Source organism: Hemitrygon akajei, chromosome 14 (assembly GCF_048418815.1).
Source record: "Hemitrygon akajei chromosome 14, sHemAka1.3, whole genome shotgun sequence".
In the NCBI taxonomy this organism is placed as follows: domain Eukaryota; kingdom Metazoa; phylum Chordata; class Chondrichthyes; order Myliobatiformes; family Dasyatidae; genus Hemitrygon; species Hemitrygon akajei.
In genome coordinates, this window is record NC_133137.1 from 63,950,309 (window position 1) to 63,975,831 (window position 25,523).

The 25,523-nt window shown below is 42.5% G+C and overlaps 2 protein-coding genes across 2 annotated transcripts in view; both read right to left on the minus strand.

Moving 5' to 3' along the window:
* The window catches only part of LOC140738640 (potassium voltage-gated channel subfamily A member 3-like), a 66,851-nt gene extending 58,181 nt beyond the window's left edge, over positions 1 to 8,670 (minus strand). Inside the window, exon 1 of the mRNA XM_073066244.1 lies at positions 4,571 to 8,670. Coding sequence (XP_072922345.1) covers positions 6,742 to 8,193 — 1,452 coding nt within the window. The 5' untranslated portion in view covers positions 8,194 to 8,670 and the 3' untranslated portion in view covers positions 4,571 to 6,741. The remainder of the gene's footprint in view (positions 1 to 4,570) is intronic.
* The window catches only part of tprkb (Tp53rk binding protein), a 188,015-nt gene that overhangs the window by 51,633 nt on the left and 110,859 nt on the right, over positions 1 to 25,523 (minus strand). The window lies entirely within an intron of this gene.

Below are 25,523 nucleotides of genomic sequence, written 5' to 3' on the forward strand. Positions count from 1 at the left end.
TTCCATCCTTTTTCGCTCCCCTTCTTGCAATTTGTTCTGTTCTTCATGTCTACTGTCTACTCTGCCAGTTATGGTGTACTTTGAGGAGAATGCTTCCAGAAGCATTCATTTCCTGGAACAACATCTACAGAAAACAACATGCTGTACACTTTGCGGTAGACTTTATTCTAAGAAATATTCAAAATCTACAGCACATTTTTCTCCATAGATTTGGAAACTTTAAAGATCCGTGGAAAACTTCAAAACTCAAGTAGAACATAGAACTAACCAAATGAACTCAATTTGCAATTAAATTGGATGTCAATGATGATCCTGTTAAGTACCACCAGGAATGGAATTTGGATATTGAATGTGTGTTCCTCCTGCGCAATGTTAAAGAGGGTTTTGATCAAACCATTGAGGTTGAATTTGGCACAGCTGATTTCAGATCAACATTGTCTACTGCTTGGAGTCATGATCATTCTTCCCTGCACACTTGCAGCCACTATGAGCTGTCTGCATTTTGACACATTTATCAATATCACAGCTGGTGCAATTTGTAAATATCCACATGCAGGTTAAGTTCACCACATTGGATCTGTTTCCACCCCCCCACCCCCCACCCCGCCCCCTCAGCTCAGCAGCCTGAGCATTCAAATAATAAGCACTGCAGTAGAATTTTGTAACTGGTATATTTTACCAGATAGATTCTTTAGATATCATATCTAAAGAAAATTTACAGGACAGATAAATGGGATTAGAGGAAGGAGATCTAAAGATCTAATTCTCTAGAGAGAGAAAGGTCCTTGGCCTGAAACATTAACTCTTGTTTCTGTTCAACATTAGCTACTTGACCTGCTTTGATCATTCAGCACATCCTGTTGTTATTTTTGAATTTCCTCTGACTGTACTGAAACTTAACAGGTTCTTTATTTATCATAAACTGCTTATGGTACTTCTAGTCAGTTACCATAATGTCAGCAAAGATCTTGAAAAGCCCGTCTTCATTGTGCACATATTATTTCAGTCAGTCCTCCATTGCAATACTGGAAGACGCAAGAAAATACCATTATACAACTCCGCAATAATTACTGAATTGCCTCCGTATAATACTTTGGATGATAATCTGCATGATTAGTTCCCTTGCTATTGGTGCATTGTGGCTACAGTGTGTTCTATCTAAAAGACTGAAAGACAGTTTTAAAAGTTGTTGGAAAAGAAACTCCTGAGATTGAATGCATACAAGACTCTAAATCTAGAAGTGCATTTGAGAGAGGCTTGATGAATGGAAGTACTACATAAAAAAACAAGGAAACTATGGAAGGGTTTGTAAAACCTTGGTTAGGCTCCTTTTGAATATTGTCTTCAGTTGTGCTCATAAACACAAAATTGGAATGCTGACAGGCTTTGGAAATGCAGCAGGGCACGCGAAAATGACATCAATGATGGAGACCTTCATTTTTGTGAATTGACGAGAGAACCTGAGTTTCTCATCAGGTCAAAAGAAAATTGCACTATGGCATTCAAAACTTTGTATGATTTTAGTGGATAAAATTAGGAGAAACTATCCTAATGGTGGAAATGTTAGTGATCAGAAGATACAGATTTAAAATGACTGGCAAAAGATCCAAAGGTTGCATTACAAAACATTTATTTGCAATATGAAATGAGTTGCTTGAATGGGAGGTAGAAGCTGGTTCAACAGTCCTTTCAAAAGGGAATAGAGGCATTACCCAATGATGAATTTACCTAATTGCTTGCCCAAGAAAAGTTGGATTAATCAAAACATTTACCAAAAGAACTAGCCAGTATATGAGTGAATTAAAAGACTCTTTCTACTCTGTATCATTCTAAGATATAATGAACTAGAAACATTTATTCTAATTGCACCATAATTGTACTTTAACAACTTATAATTTCAATATACAAGATCTAAATTCATTTCTATGGTTAATTTTGGTACACTACATTAATATATTAATTGGTGATTTATGAATCAATATTGAAGGACATCAATGACTGATTTCAGAAGTTTTTTCCTGAAATTTTGTGAGGTTTTTGTGAATGAGTTACTTTATCAGAAAATACTAGTCCAAATCAAAGAAGAGATGAAATGTTGCATCACACTAAACTCCCTGACTCTGACAGCATGTGAAATATTTGCACTGCCCAGCATCTTAAATAATTACCAAGATCATTGAAAGTAAACTCTGAAAAGAAATCCTTCAGGCAAGAGATAGTGAATTAATTTTACTCTGTTGAATTATTATTACATTTCTCACTATATTCCCTTGATTTTTGAAAAATGAATTAAAGTGCTTGAGATGATTAATGGAGTTCACGAGGGAGATGGAGACAACTATCACCACTGGCGGGAAGATATCTGAACAATGGGCAATAATTTGAAGTAATGTGAGGAAATCTTTAACTACATAAAATTTGGTGGAAATCTGGAACTTTCTCCTTCAAAATAATGCCCACGAATGCATGTTTTACTGGCTGATCCACAATGTTTCATGGCAAGGTGCTCAAAGTGCACCTGTTCTTAAGAGACAGGATGAGGGAAAATTTGATTGACTAGAAACCAAAGCTTTTTTTCACTAGATACTTTTACACCAACCATAAAGAAGGCCATATTATGACATGCATAGTGAAGCAGTTTGCTAATAAGCTATGTGTAGACTACGCCTATTAAAATTGATTATATTTTTAGTCCTTATGAATTCCTAACACTTAATACACATAGGAACTCTCTGTCACTGTCAATATTACGTACTCCTGGCCTCACCGTACCAATGGCATCTTGCTACCCCAAATACATATTCCGAGAATGACAGTTCTTATAATAAGGATTTATTTTCCAAAATAGCATTCTTGTAATCTGCAAATGCTGTTCTAAAGATGGATGAGAAATTTTACAATTTTGCTTTATGCTTTTATACTTAAATTGAATCCTTTCACCATTCAGAGAGATCATTCCTTTTTTCTCATTTAAATGCAAAAATATGTTACCGCAACTTATTCAGCCATAGAGATCCCATTTTACCTGTAAAACAGCAGCAACATCAAATTCCTTGCTTATACTGACTCCTCTAGGTGAACCAGCAATAATACAACATAATGCCCTAATTCTACTGTTCTCCTGTACTTATAAAATGTCTGCAAGGGTGACATTTTAACCTAAACAATTGCTCCTTTGCACAGGATGTAACAAGAGTTTAAACCTTGAGAACATGCTTAGTCTATCATTTGATTAACTAATTCCAGCATTTTCAAAACATAAACCAGGTAGAAAATTAATGCTACACATTCAACTCATTTTCTAGGATTTCAATGATAGGCTCTGTGTCAGAAGTTTTTAAAGCCTCCACTCATCTCTCACAAGTTCCAAGTTACCAGAATAGTTAACCTGCTTATATAATAGCCTTGTCGAGCTGTCTGCATATATTAACATTAGCATTCAGAATTACAGAAGAGTTATGGCACCATACTCGATTGCTACTTTTAAAAATAAATTGGATAAGAAACAGGGAGAAAAAAATAAGTTTCACTGGCAAGTAAAAAACAGAATTGATGGGTTGAATGATCCCTTTTGACACTGCAATGATTCTGTAAAGCCTTCATCCAAATATTACAATATGCTCCACCTATCAGGGCAGTGATATCTGAGCAACTGTAACTGCAATGCCTACATATTGAAGTTACCAAAAAGTATGACAAAAAAATAAATTGCACATATATAGTATAGCACATATTCACATCCTCAGAATTCACTATGTTTCAAAATCAATGGATTTCTTGCAAAAATCTATACACCCTTTACATGGGCAAATTGGCTGGCAATTATGTAGACACAGGAGATTCCACAGATGCTGGAATCTCCAGTGACACAGAAAAATGCTAGGAACTCAGTATGTCAGGCAGCATCTATGGAGGGGAGTAAACTTAATTCCTCTCCACAGATGCTGCCTGGCTTGCTGAATTCCTCATGGCAATTATGTAGAACAGGATACTGATCTTTTTTGTGTGCGTGGGTTGGTTAAGGAATGATGCGAAGGATAGGAGGACCCCCAGTTTTTCTTCCCATCGTGCAATGGAATCTTCTCCATCCATTTGAGCAGTCACATATATACATAGATCGGGTATTGTTAGCAATGTCGTCAGTGGGAATAACTGCAGGCGGGGAATGCTTGACATTTACATCCCTCAAAGGACAAAAGGTTATCCATCATCCCCTATAAAAGCACTCCAAAATTTACAATCACAGTCGGGTGTTGCTCGTTGCCCTAATTCCATCTCGCATTGGTAAGAGAGAAATCTCGGTTTGGTTACATTTCAAGGGATTGGAACATTTAGAAACGTTACCTTTCAAAAAGAATTGTAGAAAAATATATAAGCAAAATTTAAACAAATGCTAAGCTGTGCCAACAAAATCTCGTAATGCAACAGCACGCAGAAATGCCAAATATATTTCCTTGTGGCGAAATTGCATACTGAGTGAGGTTGATGATCTATAATTATATAAATCTCTATGTGTAAAGAAACAAGTGATACTTCCATTGTAATTATAACCATTAACGATAACACTCACCTTTCACACCGTGCCGTCACGAACTGGCAATTTTGATGTCGTAAACATTCCTGTCTATTTTGTGAATCTTGGTTTTCGCGATTAGTGGTAAACCTTGCACGTTCTCTGTGTGGCCTGCAAGGAGATTTGGCTACATTAGTCCTCGCCTTCAGATCCGCGAGGCCTGCATAACGGACTTGGCAATTCCAAGCGGGTCAAGTGTCCCACTGGGTCATGTCCGGTGATCAGTGAGAGTCCCGCAAAGGAATTTCGGCAATTGCTTCAAGTTCCCCATTGTGTGTGCACAAGTCTTGAAATAATCAAAGAAAAGTCATTCGCCCTTTACCCGAGGGACTTGAGTTACTAACTCCAGTGAGAATTTGCGCTCTTTTTGATTTGGGATTTCCATGCGACGAGGGCGGCATCTCAGAGACCAGGGAGCGACCTAACTCCAAGCACCAGGCTGACTTCACTCAATTTCACATTAATCCTTCGATCAGGAGTTTGACTGAAATCCGCTGCCACAGTTCCAGGTCGTGTGGCTGTTCGCTGTCGTGGGGGAAGAATTTGGGAACAAGGATCCTGATCTGGGTTTAAAGTCAAAATTGAAAATCATCTCTAATGACTGTACAGGACAATTTACAGCTGAAAATGGTGACTAGTCACTCACGTTTGCTTTGGACACTTCAACCCACATTTCTGCTGGTAGAAACAAATTCCATTGAGTTGGGGTAAATTGTAGCACGGCTGAGCCGGCCACTGGTACAGAGAATTAGATCTAATGTTTGCAGTGAAACAATATCTCCACAAGGCAGAGAGTTTGGGGGCTTTGTAGAATGTCGATGCAAATAAAGCAGTAATTGAGTCATTCTATAAAGATGCTTTACTTTTTGAGTGAGGCGTGTCACCTCCGGCCGTCGGGCGAGAGAGCGGGCCAGAATGTTGCCGTGACAACCGACGACGCTGACGAGATTGTCCCACAGGGAGGTGCTGGTTAGTCGGCGCATCGCCGCCGTCAGCAGCGCGTTGCTGCAGCCAGACCGCCTCAGCCTGCTCTCACACGTGTCCCTTGTTTTGTCTCTTTCTCAAGCAGGCACTTCCAGACGTTCACGTTAGGAGGGGTAGGGCTGGGTAGCAACTGGAATCATAAAGTGGAACAAAATAATGGCACGAATGCAATCAACAGTCATAATTGTTTAAGGTATCGACCGTCCTCTCATCACAAATGATATTACAAATAATACACTACGTCGATGATTGAGGAAAGGGTTTTTGCTTAATCCTCCCCCACCTCGAGAGAAGCAGGACAATGGCACATCAAATATATCCAGTGTATCATATCGGAAATTGCTTTGACCGAACAGCAGAATAATTAGTGTCAGTTTTATGGTAGAGTCGATGCTGTTTGGATATTCATTTCTGGCATTACAGCAACAGCTGTTCTTCGATTTGTAATCTTCGCATTATTTTGTTCCTCCCTCTCTCTCTCTCTCTCTCTCTCTCTCTCTCTCTCCCTCTCTCTCTCTCTCTCTCTCTCTCACTCTCTCTCTCTCTCTCACTCTCTCTCGATGTTTGATTGCTGGTTAATTCCTCCCTTCCGCCCACTCCGCTTTCTGTGCAAACATTTTCTTACTGATTTGAAAATCCTGTAGCTTTGTTTTCTCCCCATTCAGGTCAGACATTTTCCCGCTGAGGTGGTGGAGGGAGGGCGTGGGATCTGAATTCCCATCTCCATGGAAATACACAGTCCCTGTCTGGATCCCCAAACCCACGAAATGCTGGACTGATTAAAAACGTATATATACACATATATGTATATACACACACACATATATATATACATATACACATACTTGTTTCTTTTCTTTAATTTAACTAGTGTGCTTTGAAGACTAAACTGTAAACTAGAATGACGGAATTATCAAAACGAAAGCAAAACAAATGGTGGTCTCGTTGACTAAACTGCAGAAAATATCGAAAATTTAACATTTTGATTGCAAAGCTAAAGAAAATCTGTTGAGCGATCTGATGCGTCCCTCCTCCTTGATCATTTGTACATTTTTTCAGTCTTCCATGTGTTGCTGAGACTGAACGTCAGAAAATGTTTCTTTTTAACGTGACTTAAAGCACTGGATGGAGAGTTTCTCAGTAAGTATTTAGCCCCCGTTCCCCCCGCTGTCTCCTGCCTTTGATCATACATCAGTGAATATTTTCCTGGTTTGGTTGTCTGACGGTCTCTGTTTGATAGGAGTGTAGTCCGGGTACTGATGGTCCATGATCAGTGCGTCCACGTTATCCTCCGCCTCGCTTTTGTTGAGGGACTGGTTGCTGACCTTGAGTTGGCCGAGGGAATGTGCCTGCTGCCCGCTGCTAATGTGCATGTACTCAGCCTGGTCTTCGTGCTCGTTCTCCCGGTGGTAGAAGTAGTTGAAGTTGGACACAATGACGGGCACGGGCAGCGCGATGGTCAGGACGCCGGCGATGGCGCACAGGGATCCCACAATCTTGCCTCCGATGGTGACGGGATGCATGTCTCCATAACCCACCGTCGTCATGGTAACTACTGCCCACCAGAACGCGTCCGGGATGCTGGAGAAACTGGAGTCCGGGTCGTCCGTCTCGGCGAAGTAGACGGCGCTGGAAAACAGGATGACCCCGATGAAGAGGAAGAACATGAGCAGACCCAGCTCCCTCAGACTGGCTTGCAGGGTTTTCCCCAAAATCTGAAGCCCCTTGGAGTGCCTAGATAGCTTGAAGATTCGGAACACTCGAACCAGGCGGATGACCCTGAGGATTGCCAAGGACATCGTCTGTTGCCCGTTGCTTTGATGATATACTAACTCGGTAAACAGGGTGATGAAGTACGGGATGATAGCTACAATGTCAATAATGTTCATGATATTCTTGGAGAAGGTGGATTTACTGGGGCAAGAGAAAAATCTCACCAACAGTTCGAAAGAAAACCAAACAATGCAGAGAGTCTCGATGATGAAGAAAGGGTCGGTGAACATGTTCGCCCCCAAGGTGTCAGTGCCATTGACAACGATTCTCCTCGGTTCCAGGCGGGCATCTTCTCTGAATTCAGGCAGGGTCTCCAGGCAGAAAATAATGATGGAGATGAGAATGACAAGGACGGAGACTATGGCAATCCCCTTGGCGGACCCCGAACTCTCCGGGTATTCGAACAGAAGCCAAACTTGACGCTGGTACTCGTTGGTGGGCAAAATGCGTTCTTCTTCTTTGATAAAACCTTCCTCCTCTCGGAAATTTTCGATGGCCTCCTCACCCATCTCGTAGAATTTAATCTCCTCCATGAAAATGTCGACGGGCACGTTAGCGGGTCTTCTCAGCCTCCCTCCCGACTGGTAGAAGTAGAGGATGGCGTCGAAGCTGGGGCGATTCCTGTCGAAGAAATATTCGTTTCGAAGAGGGTCGAAGTAGCGCATCCTCTTTCGCGGGTCGCCCAGCAAGGTGTCGGGGAACTGGGCGAGGGTCCGAAGCTGCGTCTCGAACCTCAGCCCTGAGATGTTGATGAGCGCCCTCTCGCAGCATTCTTGCCCCAACAGCTCGGGGTCGCAGTTACCCTGAGAAAGCGCGGCCAACGCCACCGACTCGTCGATGTTTTCCTCCGGCACAAGAGTCATCTTGGGTCGGGGGCGATCTCCTCCCTCCTCAGGAACGACTAGGGCCAAGTCGAGTCTTTTTCTGATCAGCCAGCGGACCACCTCGCATTTCCCTGATCAGCCCCCGCCTGTTAAATCTCGCAGCCCGGCTCCGCACCTCCGCTCCCTCTCTCTCTCCCACATAGACACAGACAGATGGGCAGGGACTCTACAATCACAGCATTTAAAATAGCTCAGCCCCTCACCATCCCCTGCGATGACGTGAAGTTGACGTTCCTCAACAACGAGGAAGAATCACGTCGGACTCCCGGCGGGAGAGAAACCTTTCCCCGTCCCCAGTTCACCAGAGCACACCCTCACCCTCACCCTCGTCCATCCAATGTATACCCGCCTTCGGTATTTATGAGTGACACTGCCGACGAGGACTCAGCTCCACATCCCCTCCACTTTGTTTATAATGTCAAACTCCAGGCTGACTTGTGCCCCTTTCCGTGGCTGCCTTTCCTGTAAATCAAAATCTTCCCATCTCGATAGGTTGTCTTAACTGTATTTCCAAATTAACTGTTTAGACTACTGCACGAATTACACTAGAGCGCCAGATCACGATAAGTGTGTGTGTGTGTGTGTGTGTGTGTGTGTGTGTGTGTGTGTGTGTGTGTTGTTGGGTGGGGGGGCTCACAACGAAGATTTCATCGGCCCCCATTACTTCAGCAGAGCGGAGAAATCGAGCCCTCGCTCCGTGGGAACGTGGTCAGCGTGTACAATCTAGGGGACGGTGCCAGGAGGCAATTCACCACAATTGTCTCTGGCGCTTATCTCCAGTTCAGAGACGTGGGTTTAAAACGTCTCTTCAGTTTTTGAGGAAATGTGAGAATTCAGTCATTTGCTCCCGGGAAGTTTTCTTTCAATCTCACCTTAATCTATAAAATTGTGTATGCATATGAAAACTGGTAGAATAAAAACAATCCCTTTATCTCAATATCTGGACTCTCCCAAATTACACCTGTTTTTTTATTGCAGCTTTTCACAGGCGTTTTATGCTGTCGTTTAACGTTATCTATAACAACTCTTACACCGTCTCAACATCAACACCATGACATTACTGAAGCATTTATTGATAAGTTACTAATTCCTAACTACTAACAACACCTGTAAAATATTAACAGGTAACTGATATATTTCTTTGCTTTAAAGAAAGTAGACATTGAGGTATGTAGCGTTCTCTCCACATGAGACAAATACCTACGCTTTGCGATTCCGATTCAGTGTCATTGTTCTTTCGCTTCGGTTGCTGCCCTGAACGGGTATACTTAACTATGAATTGTCACTTTTTGTGAAAGAAAGTTAACCTTGTCACTTCACTACGGCAAACTATTTCAGTTATAGTTTCTATCCTTTTTAAAACAAAATATCCCATATATTTTTGTAATGAACCACAGGCGAAAATGCCAGGATTTGAGTTCCCCGAGTGCTCTCTTGGTAACTGCACCACCTAGTGTATTGCACAGGACAAAGACCGCGCAGGCCTCACCTTATGTGGGGTGGAGAGGGGGAACTAAATTTTATTCCAGACCACTGCACTGCAGTTCCACTTTGAAAACGTGCACAGACATCAGCTAACGAGAGAACAGGTTTCCTCATCCTCAGTCATAGTCGAAAGGCTTGTTTTACCATCAGTTAGTGGTGCTAATCGAATGTTATGTTAGTCCAAAAGTAATCAATATAAAAGATTTGCCAACAGTACAAAAGTTGTCTTTACTTTAGATTTCTTGCTTGCTTATTTAAGGAGAAATATGCTTCCCAAAATACCTCAGTTTGACTATATTAATTAACAAAGAGCTGCCTATCCAGGTTGAGATAATTATGTTTGTGGCAAAAAATAGAATGAGTGATCTATTCACAATTAGAAGAATGGCAACTCCGTTCTGATTAGTGTGCTTTCATGAAACAAAGGCTGGACTGAATTAGATCATAAAATTCTGCTGGGTAGCAATCTGTTAATGAGCCTCCACTCAGCAAGAAAAATCTGAGGGGGCTTTCATGAATAAAGTCACCTCAGTGTCAGAACTCATATCTGAGCAAAACGCTCTGACTTTGCTGAAGTTATGGGAGATTAAGGAAGAAAGAGAGAGCAGATTTGTTTTGGTGCAAGGAATCGCAATGTTACAGTGTTAAGTTACACTAATTGTAATTAGGGTCAAATATTATTTGCTGGCAACACTTCCTTGTAGACTTGTAGCTAATGTCTGTCAAGGTCTTTTAACTTTGTGTAATCAAGATATGTGGAAGGACACAGAAAACTGATTGCAAGGCATGCTGTTTCCAGACAACTTTCTTGATTTATTGACAAGAATGCCATGGGGACAAGCAGATTTATATTTAGTTATATTTATAGTTATAGTTATATTTCAGATATGTGGACAAAAAGTCCAGGTGAAGCATGCAATGTTGAGGGCATCACAGTTATCCATGTCAGAAAGGGTCTGCTGTTTCTGCTAATTTGTCTGGGCCAGTCTCTTCCCTCTCCCCATATTCATCAGCCTGAATGCTCCAGATTGGGTCTCCGCTGGATACGATCCCCATCTTTCTAGATGCTGGTTATTAAACCGTACCTTCAGATCTGTTAAGGACGCCTGAAGTGTTGAATGATATCTGGTTGTGAAGTAGCTTGGGTTGTCCCACAGGCTATGCTGAGCTTTACAGGCATATCCATTGTTCCTAAACAGTCACTAAACTACCAAACCTGTGTCAAAGTGCAAATATCCAACACAATTTACTGTTTGAAGAAATACATTCAAGATTCAAAATTGTTTAATGTCATTTCCGGTACACAAGTGTAAGGAGAACAAAATAGTTGATGCTCAAGATCTGATGTAGAACCAAAAAAACACCAACAATAGAGAACAAATAATAATAAAATACACAATATAAATATATAAGATATTTTGTATACATAGATTGATTGTATGTCCATAAAGTGACACTAAGTGACTGATGGGAAATAATAAAGTAGGGGTGGAGTTAGTGCTGATCAGCCTCACTGCTTGGCAGAAGTTTTTGAGTCTGGTGGTCCTGGCGTGGATGCTACATAGCCTCCTCCCTGATGAGAGTGGGGCAGGCTGTCCATAAGCAGGGTGGGTGGGATCCTTCATGATATTACTGGCCCTTTTCCGGCACCTTTCTGTATAGATGCCCTTGCCAGTGATATGGTGTCCAGTTTTGAGCCTTTCTGTACAGCCTTCATGCCTGCTGCAGTGCAGTTGTCACACTAAGCAGTGACACAGCTTGTTAGGATGCTCTCTACTGCACATTTTCAGGATGACGTGAATATGCATGTGCAAAGTCCAGCTCTCTGCAGCCTTCTCGGAAAGTAGAGGTGCTGGTGAGCTTTCTTGACAGTTTAAGATGTGTTCTGGGACCATGAGTGTCATATGGAGGGCAATGCAAGACACAGACACTGAACTACCAGGAACCAGACTAGGCAAGAGAAGGAAGCAAGGGAAGTGAGGGAGAAAGGACACTGGACATGACAAGGCCCCGGACAAGACAAGGATTTTGGGCCTGAGCTAGGACTTATTTATCCCAGCATTATCATGTGTTTGACCACCCTATGCCCCATCTCTTGAGGTCCCACCATCCAATATCCTTCCAGCTATCAACCAATCCTTTGTCTTTTTTTCTGGTGACTAGTGCTGTTCCACAGTGGGAATGCTTCTTTTTGCATTATATGATCTGGATGATCGATCAGATGGCTTCGTGGCCAAGTTTGTAAATAATACAAAGATAGGTAGAGGGGCAGGCAGTGTTTAGAAGGACTTCGACAGATTTGGAGAATGGACAAAGTTACGGCAGATAGAAAACAGTATAGGGAAGTGTACAGTCATACACTTTGGTAGAAGGAATAAAAGCATAGTTTATTTTCTAAACAGGGAGAAAATTTTCTTGAGTATTCCCACAAGAAAATGAATCTCAGGGTTGTATATAGTGACATATATGTATTTTGATAATATATTTACTTTGAAAAGGCCTAGAATTTAAAAGCAAGGATGTAATTTTGAGGTTTTATAGGGCATTGATCAGACTGCATTGAGAGTATTGTGAGCAGTTTTGGGCCCTGTATCTATGAAAGCATGTGCTTACATTGGAGAAAGTTCAAAGGAGGTTCACCAGAGCATGGTGAAGCAGTGGAATTCTCAGCAACTACTTACCGGCAGCAAACAAAATAAAGAATACAACAAAATATTTTAATAATAACAGTTTTTCTTGTAAATTGTGGTAAAAGATCACCACAAACAATGGAGAGGTGAATGAAGGTAAGGCTGAGTCAAGGGTTGAAGTTTGTGGGTGCGAGGCAAAGTCAGGGCGAGATCGAGGCATGTTCAAGACAAAGTCAGGGCGAGTGGAACGGAGCAAAGTTCCAGCAGTGGAGAGGCAGATTCAAGGCCCATCCACCCAAACTCAGAGCAAACTTAGACCAATCTAAGCACCAGGCCAATTTGGAGAGATTGGGTACAGGCCGAAACGTGACAGCTGGGTCCAGGCCCAGAGCGTAATGATGCAACAGGGCCTGGATCCTAGTCTAGTGAAAGGAACGACCCGATATTTGGATGATTTAAACCCAGGCCAGATGAATTGAAAGGCAAGAGGTGAGGGTTGGGCTGCTCTGCGGTGCTCGCTTGGCTGTGTACTGAACTGAGGCTGTGGCCTGCTCAGGGTTTCATGTCTATCAACTCAATTTTGTTCTAAAGTCTATTTGCTTAATTTTATTGTTTCCACAATCTGTTTCTTTTCCTCTCTCTCTGCACGTTAGATATTTGATAGTCTTCTTTCTTTTATGGGTTCAGTTGGGCTTCTTTGTTTTGTGGCTGCCTGCAAGGAGACGAATCTCAAGGTTGTATACTATGATAATAAATGTACTTTGAACTTTGAATTCATTCCTGCAGACAGCTGGGTATAATTAAAGAAGATTACTAAGATTCTTGATTACTAAGGGCATCAAAGGTTATGGGGAGAAAGCAGAAGAAAGGGGTTGAGAGGTATAATAAATCACTATGATGGAGTGACGGAACACGCTTGGTGGGCCGAGTTGCCTCATGCTGCTCCTATGCCTTATGACCTCATCTCAAGGTATCTCAATGTTTTTGCTTTTTTCTTCCCTTCCCTGAACACAGTTTACACTGATGCTGCCTTTTCCCTTGATGCTGCCTCCCCATTTCATCTTCCAATGGTAGGCCCAGTCCACCCAAAGATTTCCCTCAATGCACTTTCACATTTTCTTATGGCTTAGATGGAGGCTATTTCAGGCATCAAGCCCATAAAGGCCACAGAGCAATCCCACGCGCCCCCCGCCCCACTACTGTCACTGTAACCTATTCTCCCCATATTTCAATTGACTTCCTCCAGATTCTAGTACTTACCTACACACTTGGGTCAATCCCAGTAGCCAATTAACTTACCCACACACATATCTTTGGGATGTGGAGGAAACTAGAGCATCCAGAGATAATTCACATGGTCAGAAGGAGAACATGCAAACTCCACACCAAAAGCATTGGAAGTCAGAATGGAACCAGGGTCACTCCAGCTGTGAAGCAGCAGCTGTACTAGTTCCACCACTGAGCCACTCGGTCCAGCTGAAAACTGATGCAGCCTAAATTCCTGTGCTACCTCTGCAGCAGTGGAGGAAATGGAGTGAGCACCTTGGTGCGCGAGCTTTCACACAGAAGGGGCATTCCATCCCTTGCCAAACCCAATGGAACATCACTGCTGGTGGCAGAGCATAAGACCATAACACATAGGAGTAGAGCTAGGTTATTTGGCCCATCACATCTGTTCTACCATTCCATCATGGTTGATTTATCATGAGGTAGGAGTTTCTTACATAAATCTATTGTCGGCTCATGTTCAGCTAAATTTAGGATTTAAATATTTCACTAAATTTTTTTTGTATTCAATACTCCTAGAACTGAGGCCTTTTCACAATAATATGTTGAAATAATTTCTGAATTTTGATTAAATAAACTATGACATTAGACAACTAAATGATGACTTCTTTGCTTGCATCTTCACAGACAGTTCTATTCTACCTTTGATATTTCCTTTTTTCCTTTTCAAGGTTCTTTGGAAGACCCTGACCTGGAGTTACACTCTGAGTTTGGTTCTTAGCAGGAATGGGACCCGCTCTCAGGGCCTCGCGACCGGCCTCTTTTTGAAATCCCAAGGACGTAGCCTGGAAGGCTAGCATTCCTTCAGGGTGCCCGATTTACATAGCTCTGGAGACGTGCTGATTCTAGCCTGGTGCCACTAACTGAGGCGTCGCAGGAGAACATGGAGCATTGGAAGCAGCAGATTAGCTGCCATGGGTTGTGTGTCCAGAGATCTGCGCCTGTCTGTGGCTGACTCTCTGGGCGCAGAGCTCGGAAAAAGCAACACAGCAGACTTTTAACATCGGAAATCAGCGAGTTGTTTGTTATGTCTCCCCTCTCACTGTGAAACGGGGATACCTCCTTTTCCCTTATTAGGGAGAGAGCGAGCCTGTGGTGTGTCAAATTATTGGGTGAATGAGTAGTCTTCGGGGTGCTGCAAGTCTGTGTCTTTATTGATGCTTTGCTGCATGCTTGAGTGCTCGGTGGGGGGTGCTAATGCTTTTTTGCTGGTGGGGTGGGAGGGGTCGTTGCCTTGCTGCTGCTTGTGCGTGGGAGGGGGGAGCTGGGGAGGAGCTTTGGGGTTCTAACATTTAACTGACATTCATTCTTTGGGGCACTCCTCTGTTTTCGTGGATGTTTGCGAAGATAAAGAATTTCAGGATGAATATTGCATACATTTCTAATATTAAATGTACCTATTGAAAAATATTTCTCTCATATCACTAACTTGACTATTTATGTAGAACAATAGAATCATTGTTTGTAGACTGGGGTTTATTACAATAATCAGAAGGAAGGACTTATAAATGCTTTAAAATGAACAATAATTAATATTGAAAAAAGAAAGTAGAGGGCTATGGGGAAGTCTAGTAATTTCTAAGTTATGAGCATGTTCGACAAAACTTTCTGGGCCGAAGGGCCTGTATTATGCTGTGGGTTTTCTATGTTTCTATGTAAACATTTTAGCAGGAAAAATATATAAACAAACAGATTTAATTCAGAGGAAAATAGAAAGATGTTTAGTTTCTGAGCCTGTTCTCTTTAATCTTCTAAATTCCAGGGATTAAAACTTCTATTTGTTTATTCTATTGATAGTCATTTGTAATGTAATGCTCTCATTTACCCTGCTTACAATCCCATCTATCTTTATATCAGTGGCACAATTGAATGCATAGCTATCTCGTCATCTAAGTTATTCATAAATATGAAGAATGGACGTGGTCCCAGTATTGTTCCTCGTAGGACAGCACCAGTCACCTCCTGCCAATTTGAGCACTTGCCCATTATCTGTACTCGCTGTCTCAAGCTGTGAATGAATTTGCTAGCCAGGTCAATATTTTGTCTTTAATTTCATGAACTCCAACCTTAGCTGACAGTTTTTTTTTCCAGAGATATTATCAAGCTTCTGAAAGTCCTTGTAAATAACATCCATAGACATTCGTGCACTCTTATAGTTTAATCACCTTTCCAAATAATTCAGATTTGTCAGACATGAGCTACCCTTGAAAAATTTCAAGGTGTTCAGTCACAGTGTTTAATTACACACTCTAGTAACTTCTCAACAGCACATGCAAGGCGAAATGGTCTATAATTCTGTTCACCTTTCTCAGGTGAAGAGCAGAGTAAAAAGCACAGTTTTCCAATTTAACAACATGGTTCTTGAATTCAGAATGTAAAAACTGGCTGAGCTGCAGTTGAGTGTTATTGTGCACTTTGAGGATTCTTACTAATGGATCCACCCTGCTGGGACATAGGAGACACGGTATGGTTTGGGCAAGGGGCTAGGATGCAGGAGTCAGCAGGTGCATTCTGTGCATAGATCTTCTCATTCACTCTTGGTGACTGCTGTAAGAACATCTGATATCACTTAGGCATGGCAATAGATGACACGTGGCCAGTTTTGACCTCTGACCTGAAAACCAAGATAAGACCACTATTTCTACATATCAGACACTGAACATTTGTTCCTCAAGTAGATTCTACATACAAAAGGTGTTGGCAGCCTTCAAGCTGACAACAGTGTACTTTCCAGGGACATTCTGTCCTGAAATAGGAGGCACAATGCTAAAACTATCTCCATCAGAAGAGTGCAACAATTCCTTGTTATGAGAAATAATGTACTCCTGCCTTTCCATGCAGAAAACAGGGTTTGCTTGAGTAAAGATGTAAGGATGTAAATTTCAGCACCTTTGTCAATATGTTGACCCTCTACCCATTTTCATTCAAAATATTAATAAGTTTGAGATTTCACTGGAAAACTTTACACGTGACAGTTGCATTGAGTTAGAAATTACACTATTGGAGGGAGGAGGTGCTTTGGTTAGACGAGGCACAGGTTCCAAAGAGTTAGAAAGTAGTTTATAAGAAATTGCGAAGTAAGTGCCCTTGATTCACACTAAAGTTTGTTTTGTCTATGTCCTTTTAGGTCTTGAAAACTTCAAAAGGATCTCTTCACAGTCATTCAGGAACAGCTTCTTCCCCTTTGCCATCTGATTTCTACATGGACATTGAACCCATAAACACTACCTCACCTTTTTTCTGTTTCTGCACTATTTTGAATTTAAATATTTGATATATAATCGTGTATGTGTGTGTATATATATAGTTAATTGATTTGATTTTTTTCTATATTTATCATGTTTTGCATTGTACTGCTGGCACGAAGTTAACAACTTTCACGATATATGCTGGTGATATTAAACCTGATTCTGAGGTTTCTTGTTCAGCTTTAGTTAGTAATCCTCCATTGTAACCTCGCACTGGGATTCTTTATCATCATATAATAACAATAAATTAATTGCTCTATAAACCAGGACTTTATCCTTAGAATAACATCCTGAATTGAACAGCTGTCTGTATATCCACCCTAGAACATATTTACTTTGTTGTTTCTTCAAACTATTTGCCCACATCTCTCACCTGGTTTTTTTCCTTGCCCAATGATCTGTCTTATCTGTTTATTATCCTCAGCAATCTTAGTGCTTTGTGTTTCTTCACATAAAATATTACCTGCTACATGTCTGTCCAGCTGTCCATTCTCATCCTTCTATATTTCATCAATGCTTTTTTTTCCCAATTCTTGAAAGTCCACTCCAGCTTAGCATCATATACAACTGTATTTAAAACACATCCGGAATGTGGTATGTTTCTTCAATGACAGGAAGTTGAAATTATGACTGTCATTAAGTGATAAAATTAAGAAATAATGTTTGTGGAAGAAGTAACCCAAAAGAACGGAGAAGTTAAAAATGGTGCTGCCAGTTTTTATGTATAATCAGTGAAGAGAAGGAACATTCAAATTAAATGACAGGGACCTTCAAAATATTTATGAAAAGAACTTCAAAGAAAAAAATTAGAGAGGGTCTGGGTTATTTAGGAAGAAAAAGGTTAGGGGATAACCAATAACTGGAGCATTTACATTAAGCAACAGATCAGCAAATGGTCTTGCTGAGTCGCCAGTGATCAGACAGGAGCTATTGGAATTTTGATGGTGTGTGCTGATGGAAGAGAAGTGGGCAGAAGAAGGGGTGAAGTAAAATATAAGTGAAAATAAGTCTGAGGAAATTGTGAGTGGAAATGTTGTGTGTGTATTTTTCAGATTGTGTAGGAATTTTAGAAAAATTGAGACAAGAAAGACATATGTTTCAGCACACAAGGATCTGACCTTTGGAGGTCAAGGGATAGTGAACAGGATATGTCTGGAATAGATTACTGGGTAACGGTTACAAATGAGAGGACTGAGCTGGAATAGGGAATGGAGATGATTTTATGTGTGGGATCTGAATAAGGACCTTACTGACGTTCTTAAGAGTAACAGTACTGGGATATTGGAGCTTTATGAGAGAGAAGATATCTGCATAATATACAGGTCAGGTGACCCATGCTGCTTGACCATGAGCTGTACTTTCCAACAGAATGAACAACACTGCGCGACTTCATACTCTCAGAACTAGGACCCTGCAATTAGCACTAATTGGGCATCCACTTAAATAATACAAGTAACATGGAATCCCCAAACCTATTAAAATAAACTTAACAAGTTTAAACAGAAAGCACCTAGAGACCACATTACAAAGTGCGAGTCACTTGAGAAAAACACAAGACACTCTAACAATTAACAATTTTCATTAAACAACAATTAACCAATTCAACTGTTCTAAATACCTTGGCGCCAAATGCTCTCTGGCCCCCCGCACAGGCCAGAAGAGTTCATTACAGCAGTCATGGTGCAGTCACGGTGAAGGGAATGAATATTTAGGGTGGTTGAGGAGATGCCAATCAATATTTTGGATGGCATTGGGCAACTTAAAAGTTGTTGCCATGCCACACTTTCAGGTAAATGGAGAATATTCCAACATACTAGTGCCTTGTAAATGGTGAGAGGGCTATAGGATATCAGACGTTGAATCTTCTACCCAGCTTCTAACTTCTAGCAGTAAGATTTATATGCTGGTCTGGTTGGGTATCTGGTGACCTCTGAGGAAATTGGCATTGGTAATACCACTGATTTTCAACTCTGTCTCTTAGGAGATGATGATTGCCTGACACTTTTGCCACTTACTAGCCCATGCTTGAATATTGTCTAGGTCCTATTGGAAGCAGGCATGCATTGCCTCATTTACTGAAGAGTTGCATGTGGAGTGGAATAATAAACATCCCACATCTGACTAGGTGGTCACAGCAGCTAAAGATGGTCCCACCTATGACTCTGTCCCAAAGAACTCCTGCAGTGATGTCCCAGGGTTGAGATAATTGACCTCTGACAACCACAAAGGTTTTCAACCTTTGTGAAAAGACTTATTCCAAGTGCTGGGGAGTTTTACATTTGATGGCCATTCACTCCAGTTAATTTCCGAAGCCACACTTAGTCAAATACTGCTGAGGTGCGAAGGGCAGTCATCAGCGAGCAAGTTCTTGGTGAGCTAAGTGCTGCCAGCAAACACAGTCAAAAACACATTCCATCACATTGTGATGACTGAGAGTAGCCTAATTAGACGGTGATTATCCACATTGGATTTGTCCTGCTCTTGTAAACAGAACATACTTGGGCAAGCTTCCACATTGCCATGTAGATGCCAGTGTTGCAACTGAACTGAAGAGCTTGGCGAGAGGCCTAGCTAGTTCTGGAACATAGGTCTTCAGTAAGACAGCTGGGATGTTGCCTGGTCACAGAGCCTCTGTTGAATCCAGTACCTGCAGTCAGTTGTTGACATAACATTGAGTGAATCAGATTGGCAGGAGACTGGCTTTTCTGTGATTTTTGTGACATCAGATGGAAGCCAAACTAGATCTTCTACTTGCTGAATGTGGCCATGAATGATGCTTTCCTTACTATGCAAGAGCTTGGCCCTGCCATCTTGAAAGAGTTGGGGATCACAGCACATGGAAAAGATCTCAGTTGAGAGTGTCATGGGAATTTTGGAATGACTGCATGAAGGGATGTTGCCCAGAATTACCAAACTCCACTCAATCTTACCTTACGGAGATCCCTTGTACTCCATGCAAGTCATATTGAGTTCTAACGTCTCATTCAATCTCCACACATACTCTGTTCCTCCTGGATCTTTCTGATATCCCAGGTCATCCATAGTCAGATAAACAGAAGACATTTTCAGAACCCAGTTCTGGAAAGCAGGGTTGGAAGACTAGGAAATGGGAGTACAAGCTGAGGTGGCTGGGGACATTATTGAGTTGTTGATTATTTGGAAGATGGTCATGGAGAAAGTTGTAGGCTATCATGTTTCATCTGAATCTGCCTAACTCATTGCCTCTTCTGTACTTTGGATCCTCTTAAGTACTTGTGCCTTCTTTAATTAATTTCCTTTCACTGCTCTGCGCTGCCCTTTCCATCCTGCTCAGGCAACCCCTAACAACATGCTCCATTCCATTCTATCTTCTCCTTCCTTCTCGATGTTCCCTCTTCAATTCCCTAATTCTTCACCTTCTACTTAACCACCACCACCCCACACACACATCTGTAAACTCCATTCTGAAGCTAAATTTTGGCAAGTGTAAGTTTATGTGACCTACCTTTTAGGCAAAATTTGAAGCCATTTGTAAATTTTATTGCTGCTCCCATGAAGAGGGCAGTTTCTCAGAATTGTCTGACATAACTGAAAGTGGATGCAACAAGTCACCATTAATTGAGAATTATTAGAAATGAATCCTTTTTGCTGTAGGTGCAGTCCCTGGAAGGATATACAGTGTATCAGAAAGATAGGTTAGTAGGCAGAGGGGGTGGTGTGGCCCTGTATATAAGAAATAATATTAAATCATTAGAAAGAGATTACCCAGGATCGGAAGGTGTAGTGTTTCTATGGGTTGAGTTAAGAAATGACAAGGATGAAAGGACCCTAATAGCAGTTGTATACAGGCCTCCAAACAGAAGCCAGGATGTGGATTACAAATTACAGCAGGAGATAGAAAAAGCATGTCAGAAGGGCAATGTCATGATAATCGTTGGGGATTTTAACATGAAAGTGGATCAGGAAAACCAGGCCTGTACTGAACCACAAGAGAGAGAATTTGTAGAATGTCTCAGGGATGGCTTTTTAGAACAGCTTGTTGTTGAGCCCAGTAGGGGATCGGCTGTGCTGGATTGGGTGTTGTGCAATGATCCAGAGGTGATAAGAGAGCTTAAGGTTAAGGAACCCTCAGGGAACAATGATCACAATATGATCGAGTTCACTTTGAAATTTGAGAAGAAGAAACTGTTACGAACCCTGTAACTGGGTCACTTACCAGCAAAGATAGAGGTCCGCTGAAGTCTGATGGTACTATTTTTAAACGTTTTTATTTATAAAGGGGCACAAAAGTAAGGTTAATACAAACATTCAGATAATCTACGTCGTCAATACTCAATCTAAAGCGCGGGTATAGTAATAATCATCAATAAGAAGTGGCCCTATCGTTTTGTCTAGGGGTAAAAATATTGTCCGATGGAAATATAAAAGTCTCGCAAGTTCATGCAGGCTTTAGCCTTTTGGGGACCGCTGGGTTTCACTTGTTGGAGAGAGAGAGAGATTTTTGGTGAGAAAAGAAACTTGCCCAGTCTTTAGGACGCAAACCGTTGAATCGGGAACTTGGGTTCCCCGTTGTTAGTTCAAAGTCCTTTTCAGTGTTATCAGCCACCCGTTCCCCAGGCCAGGGGAAACAGAACGCACGTGGCTACCAAATAGCTTCCCGTTATCACGGGAGCAATGAGCGATGGTGTCTCCTTCTGGTGCGTCGCTAGGGGACTGCTGCTGCAGCCCCTCTTTTATCTTGACTTGCAGGGTTGTAGATGTCAATCAGGGTGGGGTGATGCAATCCCCAGCCCACATTGCCCGAGGGTGTACACGTAGCCCTGAGAGCTGGTATGTAGTATAGGATCACAATCCACAAAGGTGTCTCCAAGAAACAATGGCCAAATCCGTTGCTTTGTCCTGCTGAGGATTCTCTCTCATTTCCTGGGTCCAAGACCCGAATTAATAGCGATGTTGCAATTCTCAAGAAGGAGGAGGCTGGGATCATAACACCTCCCCTCTTAAAAACGTTTTTACCAGCGGTTAAAAATGGAGTGGTACAGAGTCTTACAGGATTTTAGAATCTACCATAATACAAAAGCTTTTCTTTTAACTACAGAGCCATACAGTTATACATTTAATTCAGCATCTAAACAGTTAGCGATTACAGTGTCCCTTCCTTTACTAGCTTAACATCCTGTGCCTTACTAAAGTCTTATAGCATCAGACTTCAACTTAATAACCACCTATATTTTTTTTAACAAATCTAACGAGTTGTGATCCCCGACGGGGAGCCAGGCAGGCTTCCAAGGGGTTTGTCTTTATTATTCACATGCCTTGCTGAAAACCCGTACAACCGGCTGGGCTATTTAAAAAATGGCGCGCTTCATTAACCGTCGTCTCTTTTCCGGTGAGTTCCTACGGGAGGAACTCGGGTAGTTTGGCGAGGTAAACTCCCACCCGCCTCGTTCATAGGGGTTATTTTATCAACACCGTGTCCCAAACTTAGACCATCTTCGGAATTTCCACCCCATTCTTTAATTTTACTCAAGTTGCTAGTTTTCTCTTCAGGACCCTTCAGGCTATTAGTTTTGAATTCGAACTCTTTGTTCAAGCAGCATTTCAGATTCTGCCTCGTCACACCCCATTCTGGAATAACAATAGGGTGGGGGGCCCCGGCATCGCCCGGCTTAATCTGTAAGCGATCTGCAGGGTTTAAAATTTATTCATTTGATTTGGGAACTACAAATTTTCCGGTTCCTTCAATAATCATATTTATCTTCCCATTTTCGAGTTCTGCTTTAAGTTTTACCACACCTTCGAGCTCGGACCCCGGGGAACTTCCACCTCCCCCTATTACCAAGGTTAACCCTTTCTTCACTGAACCCAGTCTATCTTGCCCAAAAGGACGGCCGTCTCGTCCAGCTGAATCAAATACCTCAGACTTTTTCTGAGCTCCGTGACTAGGTTCAGGACCACGTGCATCCCCATCTTGGACACACTCCAACGGGACATTGACCTCTTCCAGGCTTTCAATACCCGTACCTTTTTCAAATTCCAAATTCCCTTGCTCCTCCCAGCTACTTTCTGGGCAACTCTCTTCCGGAGTAAACTCAAACCCGCGGGCTGAAACAACCTCATCTGCCAACCCAGCAGACCTCTCCAAGGTAATGGCATCCTTTTCATCTAGGACTGCCCTCATCTCATTATCGGGAACACCTTTAGAACTCTCAACTTCTTCAAACAGTTCTGCCAAACCAGACAGATCATCCATGTCCAACTCTCGACCTTTTAACAGCTTTATCTGTTTCTCATCTTTATTTCCTACCTCTAGGACCTTTCTCTTCGCTAAGGGCAGATCTATCTCCTCTCCCTTACCCCCTTTCACTTTACTACTCTTCGTTTTACCACCCTCTAAACCCTCGTGGCACAGGGTCGGTAAAGACGTCTCGGCCAAATCAAAACTGGCCAGATTTAAACTGCTCTCGGTCTCAGCTGCTGCTCTCAACAGGCTGCGAGTGACCGCGCATGCGGGATAGCTCTTGGACGCTAGGGGCGGGGCCTCAACACACACCGTTCGGCGGGTCATCGTCATGGCTGACCAAACCTTACCCCCTGCTAAATCATTCCCAAGAAGGACGTTCACGTCAGTTCTCGGGAATTCTGATGGCACCCCTATTTCAACTGATCCATACACCAGCTCACAATCCATGATGACCTTATGTAAGGACACCATTTCTATCCTTTTATTTATCCCCTCCACCGCTATCATGCCCGTTTTTTGACTACCCTCGAGTACCTTACGGCGGATCAACGATAGTTCAGCCCCTGTATCTCTCCAGATCCGTACGGGAATTGGTGGGTCCCCCTCCCTCAAAGACACGGTTCCGTGTGACAGACAAATCTCAGACCCTTCTCGTACTCTGCCTACCCGGGGCTCTCTTGTCGATTTTCTGATTACCACTGCACACCCGATAGGGACCGCTGCTTTCCCTTTTTTGGGTCCTTTATCGGAGCAAAGCACCGAGACACAACATGCCCGCTCTTCCCACAATTAAAACAGGTCAAGCCCGGAAATCTCTGGCCGCCTGGCCTTTCCCCCTCAACCTTACCACTAGCTCCCGGCGGGACCTCTGCCTCAGCCGGCGGACTTTCTCGATCGTTCCCACGGTCTCTCGGGGTACTTTTATTCAAGGGAAACTTTGTCTTGTGGGTTAGGGCATATTCATCTGCAAACCTAGCAATTTCTGAGATGGACTTATTCGGCTTCTCATTCAAATACATCCGGATCGCCTCCGGAACACAACCTTTAAATTCCTCAATCAAAAATAACTCCCTGAGACGCCCATGATCCTCGCCCACCGTTTCTGAGGTGCACCAACGGTCCAAGAGCACCCCCTTCTCATGGGCAAACTCGGTATACGTCTGATTCCACCCATTCTGTAAATTTCTGAACCTTTGTCTATATGCTTCAGGTACTAGCTCGTAACTCCGGAGAATGGCCTCCTTTACTTTGGCATAATTCTCCGCTTCCCCCTCCTCCAGGGACAACGCGGCATATGCTCGTTGTGCCTTCCCTTTTAACACACTTTGTAACAACACCACCCACTGCTCTTTGGGCCACTTCTGATTCACTGCCACCTTTTCAAAAAGCAAGAAATAACTATCAACATCCATCTCCTCGAACGGAGGTACTAACCTCAACTCCCGACCAACATTAAACGGCTCCTCTCGGTCTGACCCTTGATCTCTTCACTCTTGCCTTAACTTCTCCATCTCCAAGTCATGTTTCCTCTGTTTCTCTGCCTCCTCATACTCTCTCTCCTTCTCGACTCTTTCTTTCTCCTTTTCAGCTGCTTCCAGCCCCTTTAGCTGGAGCTCATGATCGCGTTTCACCTCTAACTCCTTTAGTTGGAACGCCTGCTCCCTTTCGCTCTCAGCCCTTTCTTTCTCTTTTTCAGCTGCTTTACTTTGATTTCATGTTCCAACCTTAATTTCTCCAACTCTAACTGATCCGTCCCACTCGCTAGTACCTTTTCAGGGATATTTTCCAAATCCTCAGCTGTAAACACCTTCTTCTCAATGTAATACTGAGTTATGGCCCTTCGCACCTCCCGCTTTTTCATTGATGACCTCACCTCTGTGAGGCTTAACCCCTTCGCCAAATTTACCAAGTCTGATTTGGTGGCCGTCCCTAGCGCCCCCAGAGTTGGGTTTCCCATAAATTCCTCCACGTCCATCTTTGCTGGTTTCCCGTCTGGCTACCCGCGTACCAGATCCATGTTTGGACTTATATTCCCGATTCACTGGCCTCCCAATTTGGTGTCAAATCCCGGATGAGCCCCCATGTTGTTATGAACCCCGTAACTGGGTCACTTACTAGCAAAGATAGAGAGGTCCGCTGAAGTCTGATGGTACTATTTTTAAAAGTTTTTATTTATAAAGGGGCACAAAAGTAAGGTTAACACAAACATTCAGATAATCTACGTTGTCAATACTCAATCTAAAGCGCGGGTATAGTAATAATCATCAATAAGAAGTGGCCCTATAGTTTTGTCTAGGGGTAAAAATATTGTCCGATGGAAATATAGAAGTCTCGCAAGGTCATGCAGGCTTTAGCCTTTTGGGGACTGCTGGGTTTCACTTGTTGGAGAGAGAGAGAGATTTTTGGTGAGAAAAGAAACTTGCCCAGTCTTTAGGA